This window comes from Ixodes scapularis, unplaced genomic scaffold (genome assembly GCF_016920785.2).
Source record: "Ixodes scapularis isolate PalLabHiFi unplaced genomic scaffold, ASM1692078v2 ptg002725l_1__unscaffolded, whole genome shotgun sequence".
NCBI lineage: Eukaryota > Metazoa > Arthropoda > Arachnida > Ixodida > Ixodidae > Ixodes > Ixodes scapularis.
Genome location: NW_024610265.1, coordinates 571,221 through 587,523, shown reverse-complemented (window position 1 = coordinate 587,523; position 16,303 = coordinate 571,221). Strand labels below are relative to the sequence as shown.

The 16,303-nt window shown below is 47.0% G+C and overlaps 1 protein-coding gene across 1 annotated transcript; it reads left to right on the top strand.

The window, feature by feature from the left end:
- The first annotated feature begins 13,644 nt into the window (after positions 1-13,644).
- On the top strand, positions 13,645-14,768 carry LOC8033825. Its single transcript, XM_042288394.1, has 2 exons — positions 13,645-14,284; positions 14,743-14,768. The coding sequence occupies exons 1-2, from the start codon at positions 13,645-13,647 to the stop codon at positions 14,766-14,768; spliced, it is 666 nt and encodes a 221-aa protein (XP_042144328.1).
- Positions 14,769-16,303: the final 1,535 nt, after the last annotated feature.

Below are 16,303 nucleotides of genomic sequence, written 5' to 3'. Positions count from 1 at the left end.
TGTCAGAGACCCATCGGTACTTTTTTCGGCTAACAAAATAGCTTTCTGAACAAAATGGTAAGGGCGCAAACGAGCTGGTGTACATTGCACATGGTTGAAAAAACCCCGAGACTGCGGGTAAACGACACAACACTACAAAGTCTCTAGAGACTTTGTAGTGTTGTCTCGTTTACCCACAGTCTCGGTTTTTTTTTTTCAACCAAATAGATTTCGTTTCACGACGACAGCATGCCCGATGATAGTGCGGGTTTCCGGAGTCATTGGCTGTGTGTGCTTCTTTTGTTTGGTCGTGAATATTGGCTGCGCCTTGACGATTAAAACTTCAGTTTTAAGTTCAGCGATTGTTTGTCTCGTTTCTCGCGTCCCGTCTGTTTAGCTGTAGGTTTTAAACTACTAATTCACTATTAAATTAGTAAACATTGGCACATGGTTCCAGGTAGAAGCTTGATGAGCGTCATTAAAAACAACAAAATCAGGAGCTGTCAGAAAAGCTGAGCGCGGTAGTGCGCTAAAGTTATCACTCCTGTAGCAGAAGTAATTCTACAGGTGCGATAAGGAGACCGCGCGTTTTTCCGTCTCTTTTCTATCATAGCCCCAGCCTTGTACCCGCTGCAAAGTGGTATCTTTGGTGCACTACTACACGTCCCACGCGCCCAAAGTATTCCGAAATATTGATTTAGTGGTTCTCCGTGACGCTCAAAAAGTTTCTAATTCTTACGTCTATTTTTACTACTAAAAAGTTAACACATTTTACTTAATTAGCCCTCTGATCGTTACGATAAGCACCCTGTACTATGCCCCCTGGCCGTATAACTCACCTGCACAAACCGGTAAGGAATTATCATGATGACGTCATGTGTCACGAGGCGTGACGTCACGATGTCAGGTCATGATGACTCCTGAAGTTGCAGTGTCACGTGACGACATGGTGTCACCAGACATCACTGTGTCACATGGCAGTACGGTGTCACGCGACGTCATGGAGTCACAAGGTGACATGCTGTCACTTGTTGTCAAAGTGTCAACTGACATTGTGGTATGACGTGACATAATTTTGTCATATTACGTCATGATGTCACGTTACGTCATGTGTCACATGATATCAAGGTGTGATGTGACGTCATAAACAACCTATAACAACCTTTGAACAACCTATGTCAGGGTCACGCGACGTGACACTATGCCGTCATCGAGGCTACATGCCACGCACATGCTATAAGGATCCCTAAATGCTATGCATTAGAAATACCTTTAAGGGCTCACAAACAACTTCCGGCATACTGTGAACAAGAGTAACCCGCCTTTATGTTCAATCATCGAAATTAAATAATCTTAATTTCATTCTGACAGTGCAAAAATAAATATGCTCAAAAATATGACAAATTTTGCAACAAAAAAGAAAAGGAAAACTCACGAAACAAAAACATTATATTAAGACTGAATTTGTGCCAAAACGAAAGAAATAGTATTCTATCCAATCTACTTTTTTAAATATAGTGGCGCTGATTTTAGTTTTTTTAAGTAATATTCGTAGCCGATAAGGCGATTATTTCACCTCTTCTGGTTTTAAAAATGAACCGAAACAGAAATAGGGTGCACAGGGCAGGTCGCGCCAGCTACCGCCCAAAATCTACACGCCGATTGTTTCCTTTCGGAGCCCTATATATTGTGAGTTTAGCCATTCACTGGGAAGTATAAAAGTCAGAATTCAAATGAGGAGACGCCATTGGCCGAGAGCGTGCTAGGCGTGTTTCAGGGCGTCTTCACAAATTTAAACATGGCCAATCAGAAGTCACAAACAATACCCTGGCGGTGGTCGTGAGAAACGAAGTTAATAAGTGCGTCGGAGTAACTCTCGGCGACTGAAAAGATGGCGCGCGTGATGTTTCAATCACGTACGTCCGAAGTCATGCTGGAAGAGCGCGACTAGCGGAACGACCGTTATAATCCGTACGCCAGGCGCCGAGGGCCGGGAATCTGCTGTCCGATCGGTCATACCCTGTTTGAGCAAAACAGAGTTAGAGCGGCACATTCGCTCCTTACATCTCTCTGCAGGATCAATATCGAAATATCACGTGCAGCCTATTTTCCACCATTGAAGGGTTGCTACAATTCACTCTTATGGGCTTATAAGAACCACGTATCTACGATTAAAACTCGTCTTCGCTACCAGCGCTAGAGGAATCTTTTCGGCTTCTGGTTGGCCATGAGAGCATGTCAAGCCCTTTTTCTGCGTCTGGTGCACACCCTGACTCTGCCCGCTCTTCCCAGCGACCAAACTCTCTCTATAAACTGCTCTGCTTCCTTTGATGGCCTTCCATAGGGGGTTGCTCCTGGTGGTCGCGGAGGCCGTTGACGATACGACGTTCGCGTTAATTTCTACTCTAAACAACTTTCTTTATGCGTGTTCCTTAGTCAACGACAGTACGTTTCCAGCGGATGGCCACGGAAACGTCGACGGCCGGTAAGTAGAAGTATTTTCTTTGTTCACTGCGGAGTCTTCTATGTTGAAGTGGGCTTGCTAAGATAGGCTTGTATCTATAGCCCCTTTCCCTGGCAAATAGCGAGCACAAAGGTCGTCGTGGTCATCGAGCGTGGTTCGTATTTAATGCCTTAGCGTGTAAGGCAACCGACCGACATAACCTTGGATCGGGCTTCCCCGCTTCGCAATTACGGCCACCGGACGGGCGTCTTGCACGTATCGAAGTCGACCTTTCAGAGCGTTGCAGAGGCTGGGCGGCAGCGTGCTGAAGACACGTATTTTATCATTCGCCGTTATTCGACGAAGACGTTTTCTAAAACTTCTTTGTAAACGGTCATAGTTGCCTTTGAAATCGCATGGCAATTTTTACAAAAGCGCAGCACCGCAGGACAAATACACAACTCGTCGAACGCAAGTTTCGCCGGTCTCGTGGAGTGATCAAAGCTTTCTTGGTAAGCCGACGTGTTGCGTCTTTGTGCCTTCGCATGCTTCGATACCTATCAAGAATCGACGCTGTGGCAAAGTTTTAAAGGTGCGTCGCATGCAGTTGTTTTTGCGTCATTTATCACCCACCGAGTTCTTGATCGTCCAGCTGTTCTGGCGAGTTGCGATCAATAAAAGAAAACAAAAATCGGTAGTTGCTATTATGCACTATTAACCATGGCTATGTTACGAATCTACTCGAGTGGGTCCATTGGCAGCAAAAATAGAGCAACGTTGTGTAGCAAGGTAGGTTTGCGAACGGAAAGTGTAAAACGGCGATGTTAATTTTTTTTTTAAACGCGGCCCATATGCTCGTGCACTATCTGTTGACCAATCACAATTAGATGGGACGGCTCAAATGTGGTGGAAAGTGCAATAAACTAGGTTGATAATGAGCCAGACCAGTGACCAGTGATTAGGGGTGTTGCGGGGTATTCCGTAATTCGTCTAACGACGAAAGAAGTCGGATAATCGTCCAGTATCACATATTGCATTTAAATAACCTGTCGCTTTTGCGCAACCTTTAATATTTATTTCGTATATCCCCCCCAAAAAACCTCCTTTTAACACTTACACTCCGATGTCTCACCCTACGATGGACTATGGCCCGAAAACTGGCGGGTGGAGCACTGCCTCAGAAAAAGTTGCATCCGCACTGCGACACAGTGTGGGAGTGAAATTCTGATACGCAGAGTGCGACGAGCACTAATTTAACGCATATGCTTCTCTGTTATGATAGCTCGCTATTTTATATTGGTAAAACAGAGGTGCATCGTATTTAGTTTTAAAAACGTTGTCACCATATTTGGTAAAAATGTCATCTCTTTGGAGAAGTTGAACGGCGCGCAGGCAACACTGACATAACGTCGTTTGGCCTTAGCCATAACAATCCAACCGAATCCAATCCAATCCAATTCAATCCAATCAAACTTAACTTGACCATTGTCTCCGCTAAATGTACCCGGACCCGCACCTCCATTTTGCACGCTGTCCGAACACTCTATCCGACTCATCTTTAATTATTAATAGCCACTGAGTCTTATTCCGAGTTCTCTCGCGCCATCGCTTCCAGACGGTATTTAATCCGTTCAGTAGTCTTCAGCCGTAGCAAGCAAACCGAGCCGCCGCGAGTGCTCGATAAGGAGACGAAAAACTTGTCTGCGTGGCGCGTCTTGGAGCACTGATACTTACGATAAAGCAAATATACAACGTGGTTTCTAACATGCTCGTGACTGGACGTGGCGGCCCGTAGCATCGGGCTTTAGTTAATTATAGGATGAGACGGAGTATAGCAAATCTATCACCCCCCCCAAATGGAAGAAAGTTCGCGAGAGCAGCTTTCTTCCCTTAATGGCTCAAATCACATCGACACGTTTTAACAGTAACCAGGATCGTTGGAAGTGTTTCGTAGAAGGGGGGGGGGGGGGGGGGGGGGGGGAGGAGGATTCACAGAAACAAATTCTCAATCTAAAGAACTGATTGCCATAAACGTCTGGTAAACAAAAAAACGCGAAGCCGCCACTGTACTCCCCCCCCCCCCCCCCCCCCCCCCCCCCCCTTCCGTCGCCACTGGTTCAGGCTCGTTTCTGAACCGCGAGTGCCGCAAGTTTCAAATACATTCGTCAGGGTAAGTTAGAACGCTGATCCAGGGGCGCATAGGTGCGCACGCGTGTTGCGCTCTCAAAGCACATTCACACGGCGTTGATTCTCGATCGGTATCGAAGCGTGTGAACTTGAAGGCACAGAGAAGCAGCACTTCGGTGTGCCAATGAAGCTTTGATCAAACCTCGAGATCGGTGAGACTGGCGTTCGACGAGTTGTAAATTTTTCCTTTCGTGAACAGTTTTCACATGTTTCCTAATGCAACCACATCCGTTTACGCGAGGCTATAAAAATAAAAACACTTTTCGGCGAATAACGGCGAACCAGCAGAAACCTTCCGTGTCTTCAGAATGCTGCTGCACATCCTCCGCAACGCTCCAAAGGGTCGACTTCGGTACACGCAAAATGGACGACCGGTGGCTGCACTCGCGCAGCGACCAAGCGGGGAGGCGCGAACCGGCAAATGTTCATAAGGATTAGTGCGTAGTCCCAAGTATGGGCGACGTTTTATACATCTTGATCGGAAAGCAGCTTGTAACAGCACCGTCTCGCTCTGATATTCTCAGAACTTTCTATCGTAAAGTGCCACTGGCGCAATCGCTAAGGTGACTGCCAACAACATCCCCAACATGAATATCGAAACTTAAAAGTTGCGAGTGACTACATATCAAACTCCTCCGAAAAAAGACAACGCAGAGAAACTCTTTTTGGCTTGCTTGACGCACTCCGGCACTTTCCCACAGACTGGTTGGAGCCGCTCCGCGAGCGCGTGCTATTTGCCAAGGGAAGGGGCTATATGCTGCTGCTTGGGGAAATTGGCTAATTTGCAGATAGAAGTTTTTTTTATTTCTTTCTGATAGATCATACATGGAAAGGTATTTCTTATCTACGTATGGATGACGCATTGCTTAAGTGACCGCCGTGAATGCCTTCTGTCTTTAAGCTTAAAATTCCGGTTCTGCGCCCCAAAAAAACTCGAAGTGGTTGGAAAAAAAAAAAGATATGAATTGCATTTGTCGGCCTACACAGTGGAGTGCTAAGTTATCGCACAAAAGAAATCGTGTTTAACTAAGTAAAAATTAAAAAAAAAAAATGTTGGTAGCGTTTTACGAAGTCGTTGGTATTGACTTTTGTGACGGAGAAAAATCGTACGGTTTGGCTGCAGAGCGGCATGGTTCCGTGTTTTCGGATATATCCGAAAAACACTCTCCTATTAATTGTTTTTCATGAAAACTATATTTTCAGGTCATGATAACGATTCAAAAATTACCAAAAACGTCGAAGAACAAGGTTAATAGTACTAAAAAAAGACTGCTTTTTATTATTGATAACCGGGGGATTTTTTTTTTCTCTTTTATTCGATATACTAAAACCCGAGACGGAAACAAAACCCCAAAACAAACACAACTTAACGTTTTGTTTGTCCCTTTCGCCTGTCTCGGGTTTCAGGACGTCGAGTGTGCGGAGTAACCGAGAGAGAGGAGGAGAGAAGAGCGCGTAAGGGCGTCAGAATACTGAGATCTTGTTGGAATGATTATTGGGTAGACCTAAAGTCAGGTGTCTTTGTCACCGCTGCATATGTCGAACACATTCTGATGCGATAGCAAAGTGCCGGATGCCGGCGTTCCGCATTCTTACTCGTTCGACGAGTGTAGTGAAGACAAAGGCAGCTAGCTTTAGGTCTACCCACTAATCACTCCAACCAGAGCTCGGCGTTCTGAAGTCCCCGCGCGCTCTCGTTTCATCCCCTCCTCAAATTTCTCGGCGTATAGGAATCAGCTCACCTGCCTAGTACTGCTATCTTCAATTCTCTATTATCTTGTCAAGGTTTGTTCAGGACTACGAGACTATGTACTTCAGGGCCACGACAAAAGCCACCAGCCACATTTACATAAATGCGACTTGAGGGCATGCATCGATTCCATTTGGTGAAGTTAGCCGGTGCGCCGACATTCACGTTAATGCACACGAAGTATTACGGGAAGGTGGCATCATGCCATGTCACATCTCATAATGAATTCAGCTAGTAGATCTGGATTGATTTCTAAAATCTTCAAGGGAGGAGAAAACCTGCTCCTTTCGCCTCGCTCTGGATCTACCAGCTGAAGATGCCAGCGCGGATTTGGAGCGGCCCAACGCCCAACCGACGTGAACGGAAACGGAAGAACGCTCTTCCCGTGAGCCTCTAGCAGTATCCCTCCCGTCTACCGTGCACGACTCCTACGTTTCTCCCTTCCGCAAACGACAGCATGGCTGATCCCGCGCAGCTGTCAGATCCGGCCGTGCGCCAACTGCTGCTGTCCCTCCTCGGAGCACGTGAGGCATCTGGATGCAGCACTGGTGAGTTGGCAGAGGTCCATGCTCCGAATTTCGGCGAATGACTTTCGGGCAAAACACGAAGTGCTTTCTGCGCGCGAGCGCGCGTTTTGCGACCACTAAACGACATGCTCATGCTCACGTTATTATGCCCGAGTTCACCTTAGGATGTACTGTAGCAGAAGCTCTACTTCGTGTCACCTTAGCGCGGATTAACCGTAGAGGCCGCGCTAGCGCGAGGCGGTAGCCTTGAGCGGCGCCCTCTCTGCACGAACGAACGCTTCATGAGCTCGCGATTTTAGCACGAGTGGCCAACAATAGTGCATGCTTAATTTTGAAACTTGTTCGCCTGCAGGATGGTGCTGTGCGTGGCTCTGCTGCTTGAGCAAGGAGCTCGCACGTATAGACCTTTTCCGCGTACCCTCAACCCAGCGCGCCCGCACCCTCGACCCAGACACCATTCAGATTTTCACGGGCGCACAGTGTTTGCAACAGCGGAGGGTATGGGCGAGTAGGCCTAGTGGGTGTGTTTACCTGTGTATCACGGTACGTTCAGAAGTTGCAATGTCGGGAGTGAGTTGATTCCGAAGGTTTATTCTGTGCCAAATCAACATGTCAGAGAATCTACGGTCGTCCGGATACCACTGCGTTGTCTTCGGGTGTTCTAACAATTTCACGAAGCGAAAACAGAATCGCGGAAAGTGGTGCGACGAGCACGAGAAGCTGCAGCGCGAGTGCGGATGCAATGTATTTGTACTTCACGCGTTCCCGACTGAACCCGATCTGCGACGCAAGTGGACTGCGAGCATCAATCGCGAGGGCTTTGTGGCAAACTCGTCATCTAGAGTGTGCTTGGACCACTTCATCGACGGCAAGCGAACCGAATGCAACCCAGTGCCCATGCTTCGGTTGGGTTACCACCGCAAGGTATGTCATCGTTTTATAGCATGTGCAATTCTTTTAAATGTATTCTGAGCGTCTCTGCTTGTGGGGGGGCATTCATTTCAACAGCAAATTGAGAGGTCATTGTTAATTTGTGGTTGAGGTGACCACCGGCGGGTGAGGCGAGCGTAGGGGGACAAGCGGGAGCGACGGCCGAGGCGACCGCTGGCATTAGTTTTCGCCTTCCCCTGATTGCTAGCCTGGCGCGCAGAAACCGAACCCTTAGTGTTTCCGATGAGGCTTGCCTCACGCTCGAGCCTGAGGTTTTATTTAATTTCTTCCGCGAGAAGCAAAGCCAGGGCAGACCATCTGTTTGGGAGCGTGGCTTGTCGGTATGATCCACGGGCCACGAGCGCAGCACCGCTTACGGCTGGCTTCCCATTCTCTGCGGCGATTGCTTCGCCGTCCCACCCAGCTTTGCACTCTAGAAGATGTTGCTAGCCGTACTACAGTCCAGCGACATGAGTAACCACCAAATCAAAATCACCCAGCGAAAAAGAAAGTGTCGGCGAAACGTGTCTACTGCGTGCGGTTCGTCCAACGAGTTTCACTGAAACGTCAAAACGTTGACGAAATTAACATGCGACGATAAAGCGTGTCTCTGTGAAGCTATGCGAACTTCCTAATTATATTTTTTGTCACATATTCTGATTCGTCTTTAATCACACCGGTGAAATTTTCTGCAGGTTCTCGTAGGACGAAGGCGGCTTGACAGAGTCTATGTTCCACCGCTCTAGATGCAGGTACCAGTTGTGAAGAGCGGCAAACACCACCAGGCGGTGCTCCATTCTTTGACGTCCCAGAGAACTTCCGGTTCATAAAAAGAATGAACAAAGCCCACCTTAATACCGCTGCTTGAAATGTAGATGAAACGTTTAACCACCAATTCTCCAGGTGAACGCCAAGAGAACGCAGAAGCGCGAGATGTGTTGAACGGTTTCGAATATTCTTGTAAACCAAATTTTCTTGTTTAAGACTTTAGATTGTCCAGCCGAGGGCCCTCATTAAATCTCCAAGTTTGATGTACGTGTAGCATTTGTGCTTTCTAGCACTGGTGACATAAGCAGGCTCGACAGGCTCGCGAGCACGGAACGACCGGAAGTCGCTTGGGACGCAGGAGGCAGCTCATGTTTGTAAACAGCAAAAGGGTCTATACAGGCTTCATTAAAGTCTCTTCTTTCATTGTAGAAACTCAACCAAAACGCCCCACAGCTTTCGTCCTCATGCTTTCAAGGAGGCAAGGTAAGTTGCATAGACATATTCTGAACAAACACAATGTAGTCAAGTTCTTACTTTGGTTGGCATCCTTCTAGGACAATTTATTTAAACAGTTCGAATTATTTCTGTCCCGAGTATAAACGTTCAAAAGTGCTAAATTACATTCAAAATTGTTGTTACACTGTGTTAGAAGCCCCTGGCAAGCATCGCCACAAATGTTGGGCCTCAGTCATCAACTGCTTTCAGAACTACCTGGCTATCCAGCACGGTAAGCCGACATTTGCACTTGCCTCTCAGTTTGCTCTGTATTGGTTGTGGAGTGTTATTGACTGTTCACTTTTCTCTCGGCACAGCAATCCCTGGCTCGTAGTGCCCCCCCAAACATTGGGCCTCAGTCGCCTACAGTCACGATTGGGGGCAAAACTGGTAGGCTTCCCAGCATGGTAAGGAAACAGTTGCACTTGTCTGTCGGCTCCCTTTGTGTGGTGCACTGTTGGTGACTGTTTGTTTTTCTCAATGCACATCAGTCCCCAGCACGAAGCCCTTGCGCAACAACTGCTAGGACACAGACGCCAACAGTTGCGCTCACTCAGCTACGCAGGGTGGTAAGCAGACTTTTGCATTTGCCTCTCAGCTTGTCCTGTATAGTGCGGTATCAATGACTTCGCTTCTTGACACAACAGTCCCCAGCAAGCACTGCTGCTGCAAATGGGCGACGGACGCCAACAGTCACGGTGGGGGGAAGAACCCCTACGCTATCCAGCACAGTAAGCAGACAGTCGCAATTACTTCTCAGCTCGCCCTGTGTTGCCCAGTGTCTGCGACTGTCCGTATCTCCCTCAAAACAGCAGTCCTTGGCATGCACTCCTGCCACAGACAAGCCTCACTCACCAACATTTACGACTGGAGGGGGAGTGTCCAGCACGGTAAACAGACAGTTGCAATTGCTTGCCGGCATGCGCTGCGCTGTGCAGTGTTAATGGCTCTGCTTTTCTTTTGCCACGGCAGCCTACGGAATGCACCCCTGCCCCAAACGGTGGGCCTCAAGTGACGACATTCACGATTGTGGGAGGAACTGGTAGGGTACCCGGCACGGTAAGAAGACAGTTGTGCTGACTTGTTGGCTCCCAATATGCCGTCCAGTGTTGATAAATGTTCACTTTTCTTTCTGCACATCAGTTCCCGGTACGCACTCCTGCCACAGGGGTTGGACCCCAATCGACCGTATCTACGATTATGGGGGGAAATTGTAGGCTACCCAGCACAGTAAGGAAACAGTTGCGCTGACTTATTGACTCCCTCTGCATTGTTCGGTGTTGATAACTGTCTGCTTTTCTCCCTGCCCAGCAGTCCCCAGCAGGCCCTTCTGCAACAAGTATCGGGCAACAGACACCACCTGTTGCAGGAGTCGCTCCGCTACCCAAAGTAGTAAGCAGACTTTTGCACTTGCCTCTCAGCTTGTTCTGTACAGTGCGGTATCAGTGACTTTGCTTCTTTCTTGACACAACAGTCCCCAGCAAGCACTGCTGCTGCAAATGGGCCACGGACGCCAACAGTCACGGTGGGGGAAGGAACCTCCACGCTATCCAGCACAGTAAGCAGACAGTCGCGATTGCTTGTCGATTCACCTTGTGTTGTCCAGTGTCAGCGACTGTTCACATCCCCCTTAAAACAGCGGTCCCTGGCACGGACTTCTGCGACAGACAATTAACTTCAGCCTCATCAGCTGTTTGAATCAGTTAGCACAACTGAATTCAATTTATGTAGAATTTTCCTTCATATGGCGATTTCAGTGATGTGATTGGCCTAAGGCGTTTTGGAGCAGCCAAAACCATGTTTTGGAGCAGCGAAAGTGGCCCAATTCTCCTTAGTCACTCAGTCGACCCGCCCCAATCTCAGTTCCCGTCTTCTTTCTCCTTCACTTTCTTATCGTAGCACTCTCCCCCCTTCACTAAAAAAAGAAACAAAAGTGGTAATCTCTTTTAAAAATACAGTTAATGTGATCTTGATCATAGTCCGTCTGCAAAATATGTTCTCATTCTTTACGGAACTTGGCGCGCTCGTGGGATGTATAGCTTGAGATGTGATACATGCTCAGGAAAACAGCGGCGTGTGCTGGGAGGTCGTCCATCAGTGAGGTTCTCGAGGTAGGTGGCACGCCCAACCCGTTCCAAGATTCTATAAGGCCCTCGGCCTTATCGAACCCAAGGTCTGTCTCTCGGCAGACCTTGCGGTCTACCAAGAGACAGACCGCAAGGTCCGTTTCGCCAGAACTTTATCTCCAGTTTGAAACTCGTGCACATTATGGATACCGGCCTCTGACATATTGCCAGTCTCTTCCTGACTTCGCCGAATGGCGTCCCGTGCCTGTCTATGAATTTCATCAAGAGAAGCATGTTGAGTGTCCCTGCAATATTGTGTCCCGTTCACCCCCAGCCTTGTCTCAATAGGCAGCGTCACGTCATGACCATATAAGAATCTGAACGGTACTTCCTTCGTGGTTTCTTGCTGTGATGTGTTAAGTGCGAACATGGCGTGTGGGACAAAGTTATCCCAATTAATATGCGTGGAGTTTACATATTCAGACAAGATATCTGTAAGTGTACGGTTGTTCCTCTCAACTAGATTGTTCGTTTGAGAATGGTACACGGATGTCGGAGAAGGTCGTATGCCATGTCTCGCCGGACAGTTTCTAAAATGGTGAGACATCAACGGTGTACCATGGTCTGAAATTATTGCGCGTGGCGGGCCATGTCTGAGAACAATGTAGACATCAATAAACTCTTCTAGGAAATTTGCAGTAGCATTTGGCACCGCTAGGGCCTCTACCCATTTGGTTAAGTAGGCAACTGCGACTATGACATAACGATTTCTGCTCCGAGACTTCGGAAAAGGTCTGAGAAAGTCAATTCCAATTAGCTCAAACTTAGTAGTAGATGTCTCCCGGAACTGGCAGTGTTCGCATGTCTGAACGTCTTGAACGACGTCGCTCCTCAGTCACTCAGTCCAGCCTTCCCATTCTCAGTTCCCGTCATCGTCTTTCTCTTTCACTTTCTTATCGTAGCAATATATATGTACCCGCTACAGGTAAATAAGAAACAAACTCCAGATATTAAAATCCGAAAATGACCAGCTTAGTAGTAAATATAACAGCATTAGCTTGACTAGTAATATAATAAATGGAAGCAGACTCGGACTGATAAAACACGTAACTACTGCCGTCCGTACAATGCAAAATTCTCATGCGAGCGGAGATGGCTGTTCGATCTAAACCATGCCACTCCACTCCGTCGCCAACATGGTTCCCAAAATTGTATGCAAAATGTAACTGACCAGCATACGACAAAAAACAGTCCAGCGGCACGTGCTTGCAAGGCCGGCAGGCGAGGTATACAATCTAAACACACGAAAAAACAACCTCAGCGCATCGATGCAAGACACCGTGAGCCAGGGTCAAAACGTCCTTGGGGCGCTGAACTGAACTCGGAACAAACAAGCGCGCTGTGCTGGTTCAGCGTGCAGACATTGCCTTCTTTGCTTTAGCTCACTTCACTAACTTTCTTTCGCGGCAGATTTTTCGCGTACCGGGATCCGTCTTGAAAGAAAGCCTACCGAGAGAAACCTAGGTAATCAATACTTTGACACAGCAGTCTTTGAGCTAGAGAGATTTCCGTAGTACCGTATTAAAGAAGAACAGGAATGTTGATGAACATGCGGCAGTCCTTACGTTTCAGTTTAGAAAGCGGCATATTTGCAGCGACGTGGGGACGGCAACACCCGACGTTGCGCGACGACGGTGACTGGCAAGCAGGGACCACATATGCTTTGGCCACGGCCGTTGCTTTTAGAAGCGAGTGCTTCAGCCCGTAAACTTAACTTCAACCGCGCAAAAACATGGTTTCGTTTAACAGCATGACTGCATGGCTGGTTCCCAGCACGCTAGCGTCGGAGAGTCCACACACGCCCAAGTCTATCATTGAAAAAATTAAAAACAAAACAAAAAAACGCAAGACAAGAGGTGGCGGGAAAAGCCATGCAAGGGAACTGGATGAGCGATTGATGGATGGTACTTTGAGTCGGGCAGCTGCTTGCACCACCTAGCTCATGTGTGCTCAAGTTTAGTTTTGTTTTTCAAAGGCGACCAAAATTGGTCCTTTGGCGCAGGCTTGGCAAAATTTAGCAGGGTTAGCCTTTTGGCGTAATTGGCGCGCAATCACATCACTGCGATTTGCATGAATACCCCTTCTCAAAAACAAGTGAGACGTTGATGAAAATATTTGACATCAGAAGTTCCTGTCTTCTCTACAAATTTATGCATGTGAGAGATGTACCCTGTTCACCGGGTTTGAGCAGAAACAAGTGGAATTTGTGTAGCTTACCATTGTAGTTTGGCCTTCAAGTTTTGAGCAGGTAATGTATTGCCCAACTAGGTTTTAATGTACTGAGCACTGAAGCAACAGCATGAGTTACTATTCTTTGTAAGTAGTATGTGTGGTCTCACTGTGTCCATTCAGGTAACAACGAAGAGCCCAGACGCCGAGCAAGCAGCTGACCACGACTACTGCACGAAGGAGCCATCTAAAGCTGCAGTTTCGCTAACGATGTCAAACGCTGACATTCAGTTTTACACGGGCATTTCAAGGGATGCATTTTTGTCTCTAGTCGAAATGGTATCCCTAATGACAACAGCCAACTCACGAATCCCTCTTGAGGATCAACTACTCCTCTCTCTAATGCGGCTACGTCTGGGCCTCCTTTATGGTGATCTCGCCAGGCGATTTTCCATATCTGTTACTCGCATTTGTGCTATCTTCGATAAGATACTTGGAATCTTAAAAAAGATTATGACGTTTATCGTGGTCTGGCTGCCACGTGTACGCAATCAGAGCACCATGCCAGCATCTTTTGTAGAGAATGGCTATGGCAGGACAACGTGTATCTTCGATTGCGCAGAGCTCACCTTGCAGAGGCCACGGAAGTTAATGGCCCGTGCGCAAACGTACAGTGCATATAAGGCTGCGAACACTTTAAAATTTCTTACTGTGATTGCACCTAATAAGCATCTCATGTATGTTTCTGATGTTTACGGAGGGAGAGCCTCTGATAAGCACATCGTTCGGACCTGCGGGGTTGAGGACTTCCTACAGAGAGGAGACGAAATCATGGCTGATCGAGGCTTTGCACTCGAAGCTCACTTGGAGGCCAGGGGGATCAAGTTGAATGTGCCTGCATTCACGAGGGGTATGGTAAATTGGCTGTTTCGAAAAAGCTACTTTTATGTTGTGAAATGCTGGGGATACTACATGACAACTAATTTCAATCATCTAAATTTGGATGTGCTATTTCAACACTAACTTACCTCAATTTCAGGAGTGCTTGCATCATGTACTGAAAGAGCATTTATGCTTCATAACTGTTCAATTCCTGCTTATATGTGAATTGATGTAACATTTCTTGTTTGTATTTATATGTATTCTGTGTTGTAGCTTACAAGTGCACCAATACGTCGGCTCCAGACGTTATTGGGCATTTAAAATAGACAAGTACAAATAAGCTGATAAATCATACAAATGTGTAGCATGGACCAGTTAAACTTTTAAATTAAATTTTGCTGTTATAACCATGCGTAATGGGGTATAATATTTGTAAGGAATTAGCAACAATAACCTTTATGCAGCCAAGATATTTTTGGAAAACAGTGCATCCTCGAAGATTTCACCATTAACCCCATTTTTTTCCCATGTGCAGTCTGGCTGTTCTACGAGTGGATACTTCAAAGACTGTAATTGAAAATGGTGCATAAGCATTGCATGAGAACGCTTTGTAGAAAGCATGCCACAATTTCCTTGCATGATCAACAGATGCTGGGTTTAATGAGTAGCTACACAGGTAAAGCACTTATTCCTGCAGACATCGGAAGACATTCAAACCTCCTATAAATGGCCTTTGGGCATCCGAGGAACATATCTGTTGGGATTAAAGTGTTGCCTGTATGCAGGCAGCAAGAATGACAGGAAAGCTCATTGGCATAAAACTATGCCAACATATTTAGTTATGTTTAAGTCGGCACAGGTTTTTTTATCCCCCTTCCAGTTTTGTGTGGTACTCGTTGGATAGACGAAATTGGTGGTGGGTTCTGCTCAGTTGGTGGTTTTCTCATTTGGTGTACCTCGCTTGTATGAGAAGAGTGGGAAGAGATGCAGTGGCGTACTCCTACCAGACTTTGTAACTATCAATATTTACTTTTTTCTTTCAGGAAAGCCCCAACTGTCAGAGACTGAGGTGACAAAGACTCGACGTATTGCGTCTGTGCGGATCCACGTGGAAAGGGCCATTAACCGCATCAAAACGTATCGTATTTTTAAGTCTGCTTTGCCCATAGCATCTCGCAAAACTATTAACGACATGGTTTTTGTGTGTGCTGGTCTGTGTAACTTGAAAGCACCACTTATCGCACACCAAAATGATGCGGTCTACCACAGTGCCAGCTAACATGAGAGGCTGATTCAATAAGTTCAAAGTCAAATGCAGAACTTCCTGAGCACCACCTCATGTAGCATGTAGTAGGACGGCTTCTTGTCGACTATCATCGTTATCGCTTCTGCCAAGCAGCATTACTGTCTCGTTGCAGTGCCATACTAAAGAAGCAGGTGTGGTGTTTCCTTGAAGACAATTTGTGAGATAGGTCTGACATTTTCCACTGGTTCCCTTTTATCATCAAGACTGACGTTTGGTTTTCTGGGAACATCAACTTTGTTTCTGAAACCAACTTGTTTGCTGCTTTCTTTGAATGACCCAAGCGTTCATTGTTTTTGCAGAGTTGCCTCCTCCTTGTCGGTCACTCCGATTGACTCCAGTCTCCAGATCCGTTCCAAGCAGTTCATAGTTTCAGATTCCACCACCAATGTTCTCAGGGCTGTCGTCTGCATGCAATGTGCGTCATGAAGCATTGCCTCTCCCAAGGTCTGGGATAATCCGTTCCAAGGTGTTCTTGTCTGCTCCGAGCTTTTCCTCGAATGGTTTGAATTTTCCTGTCACAAGGTCCCAGTGATGCTCCAAGCCGATAAGAAGCTGAACGTTGCTTCGTGTCTTGTTGCAAGCGTGATAATCCACGCTAAGTTCATCGCCCGAGTCAAGGTCAGGGGCAACATTCTAAATTGAGGACGTAGACCGCACAGGCTGGCCCAGTCAGGCGTCGTCTTTGTCGTCTTTTTATTTACTATGGTGGCGCCCTTTTGTGTACAGCGCCAGCGTCGGAAG

Bases quoted from the DNA above. Each gene is read 5' to 3' on its own strand.
- LOC8033825 (XM_042288394.1), top strand. From the start codon at position 13,645: ATGTCAAACGCTGACATTCAGTTTTACACGGGCATTTCAAGGGATGCA. The intron at 14,285-14,742 runs GTATGGTAAATT...TTTGGAAAACAG, and splicing joins TGTGCCTGCATTCACGAGGG to TGCATCCTCGAAGATTTCAC.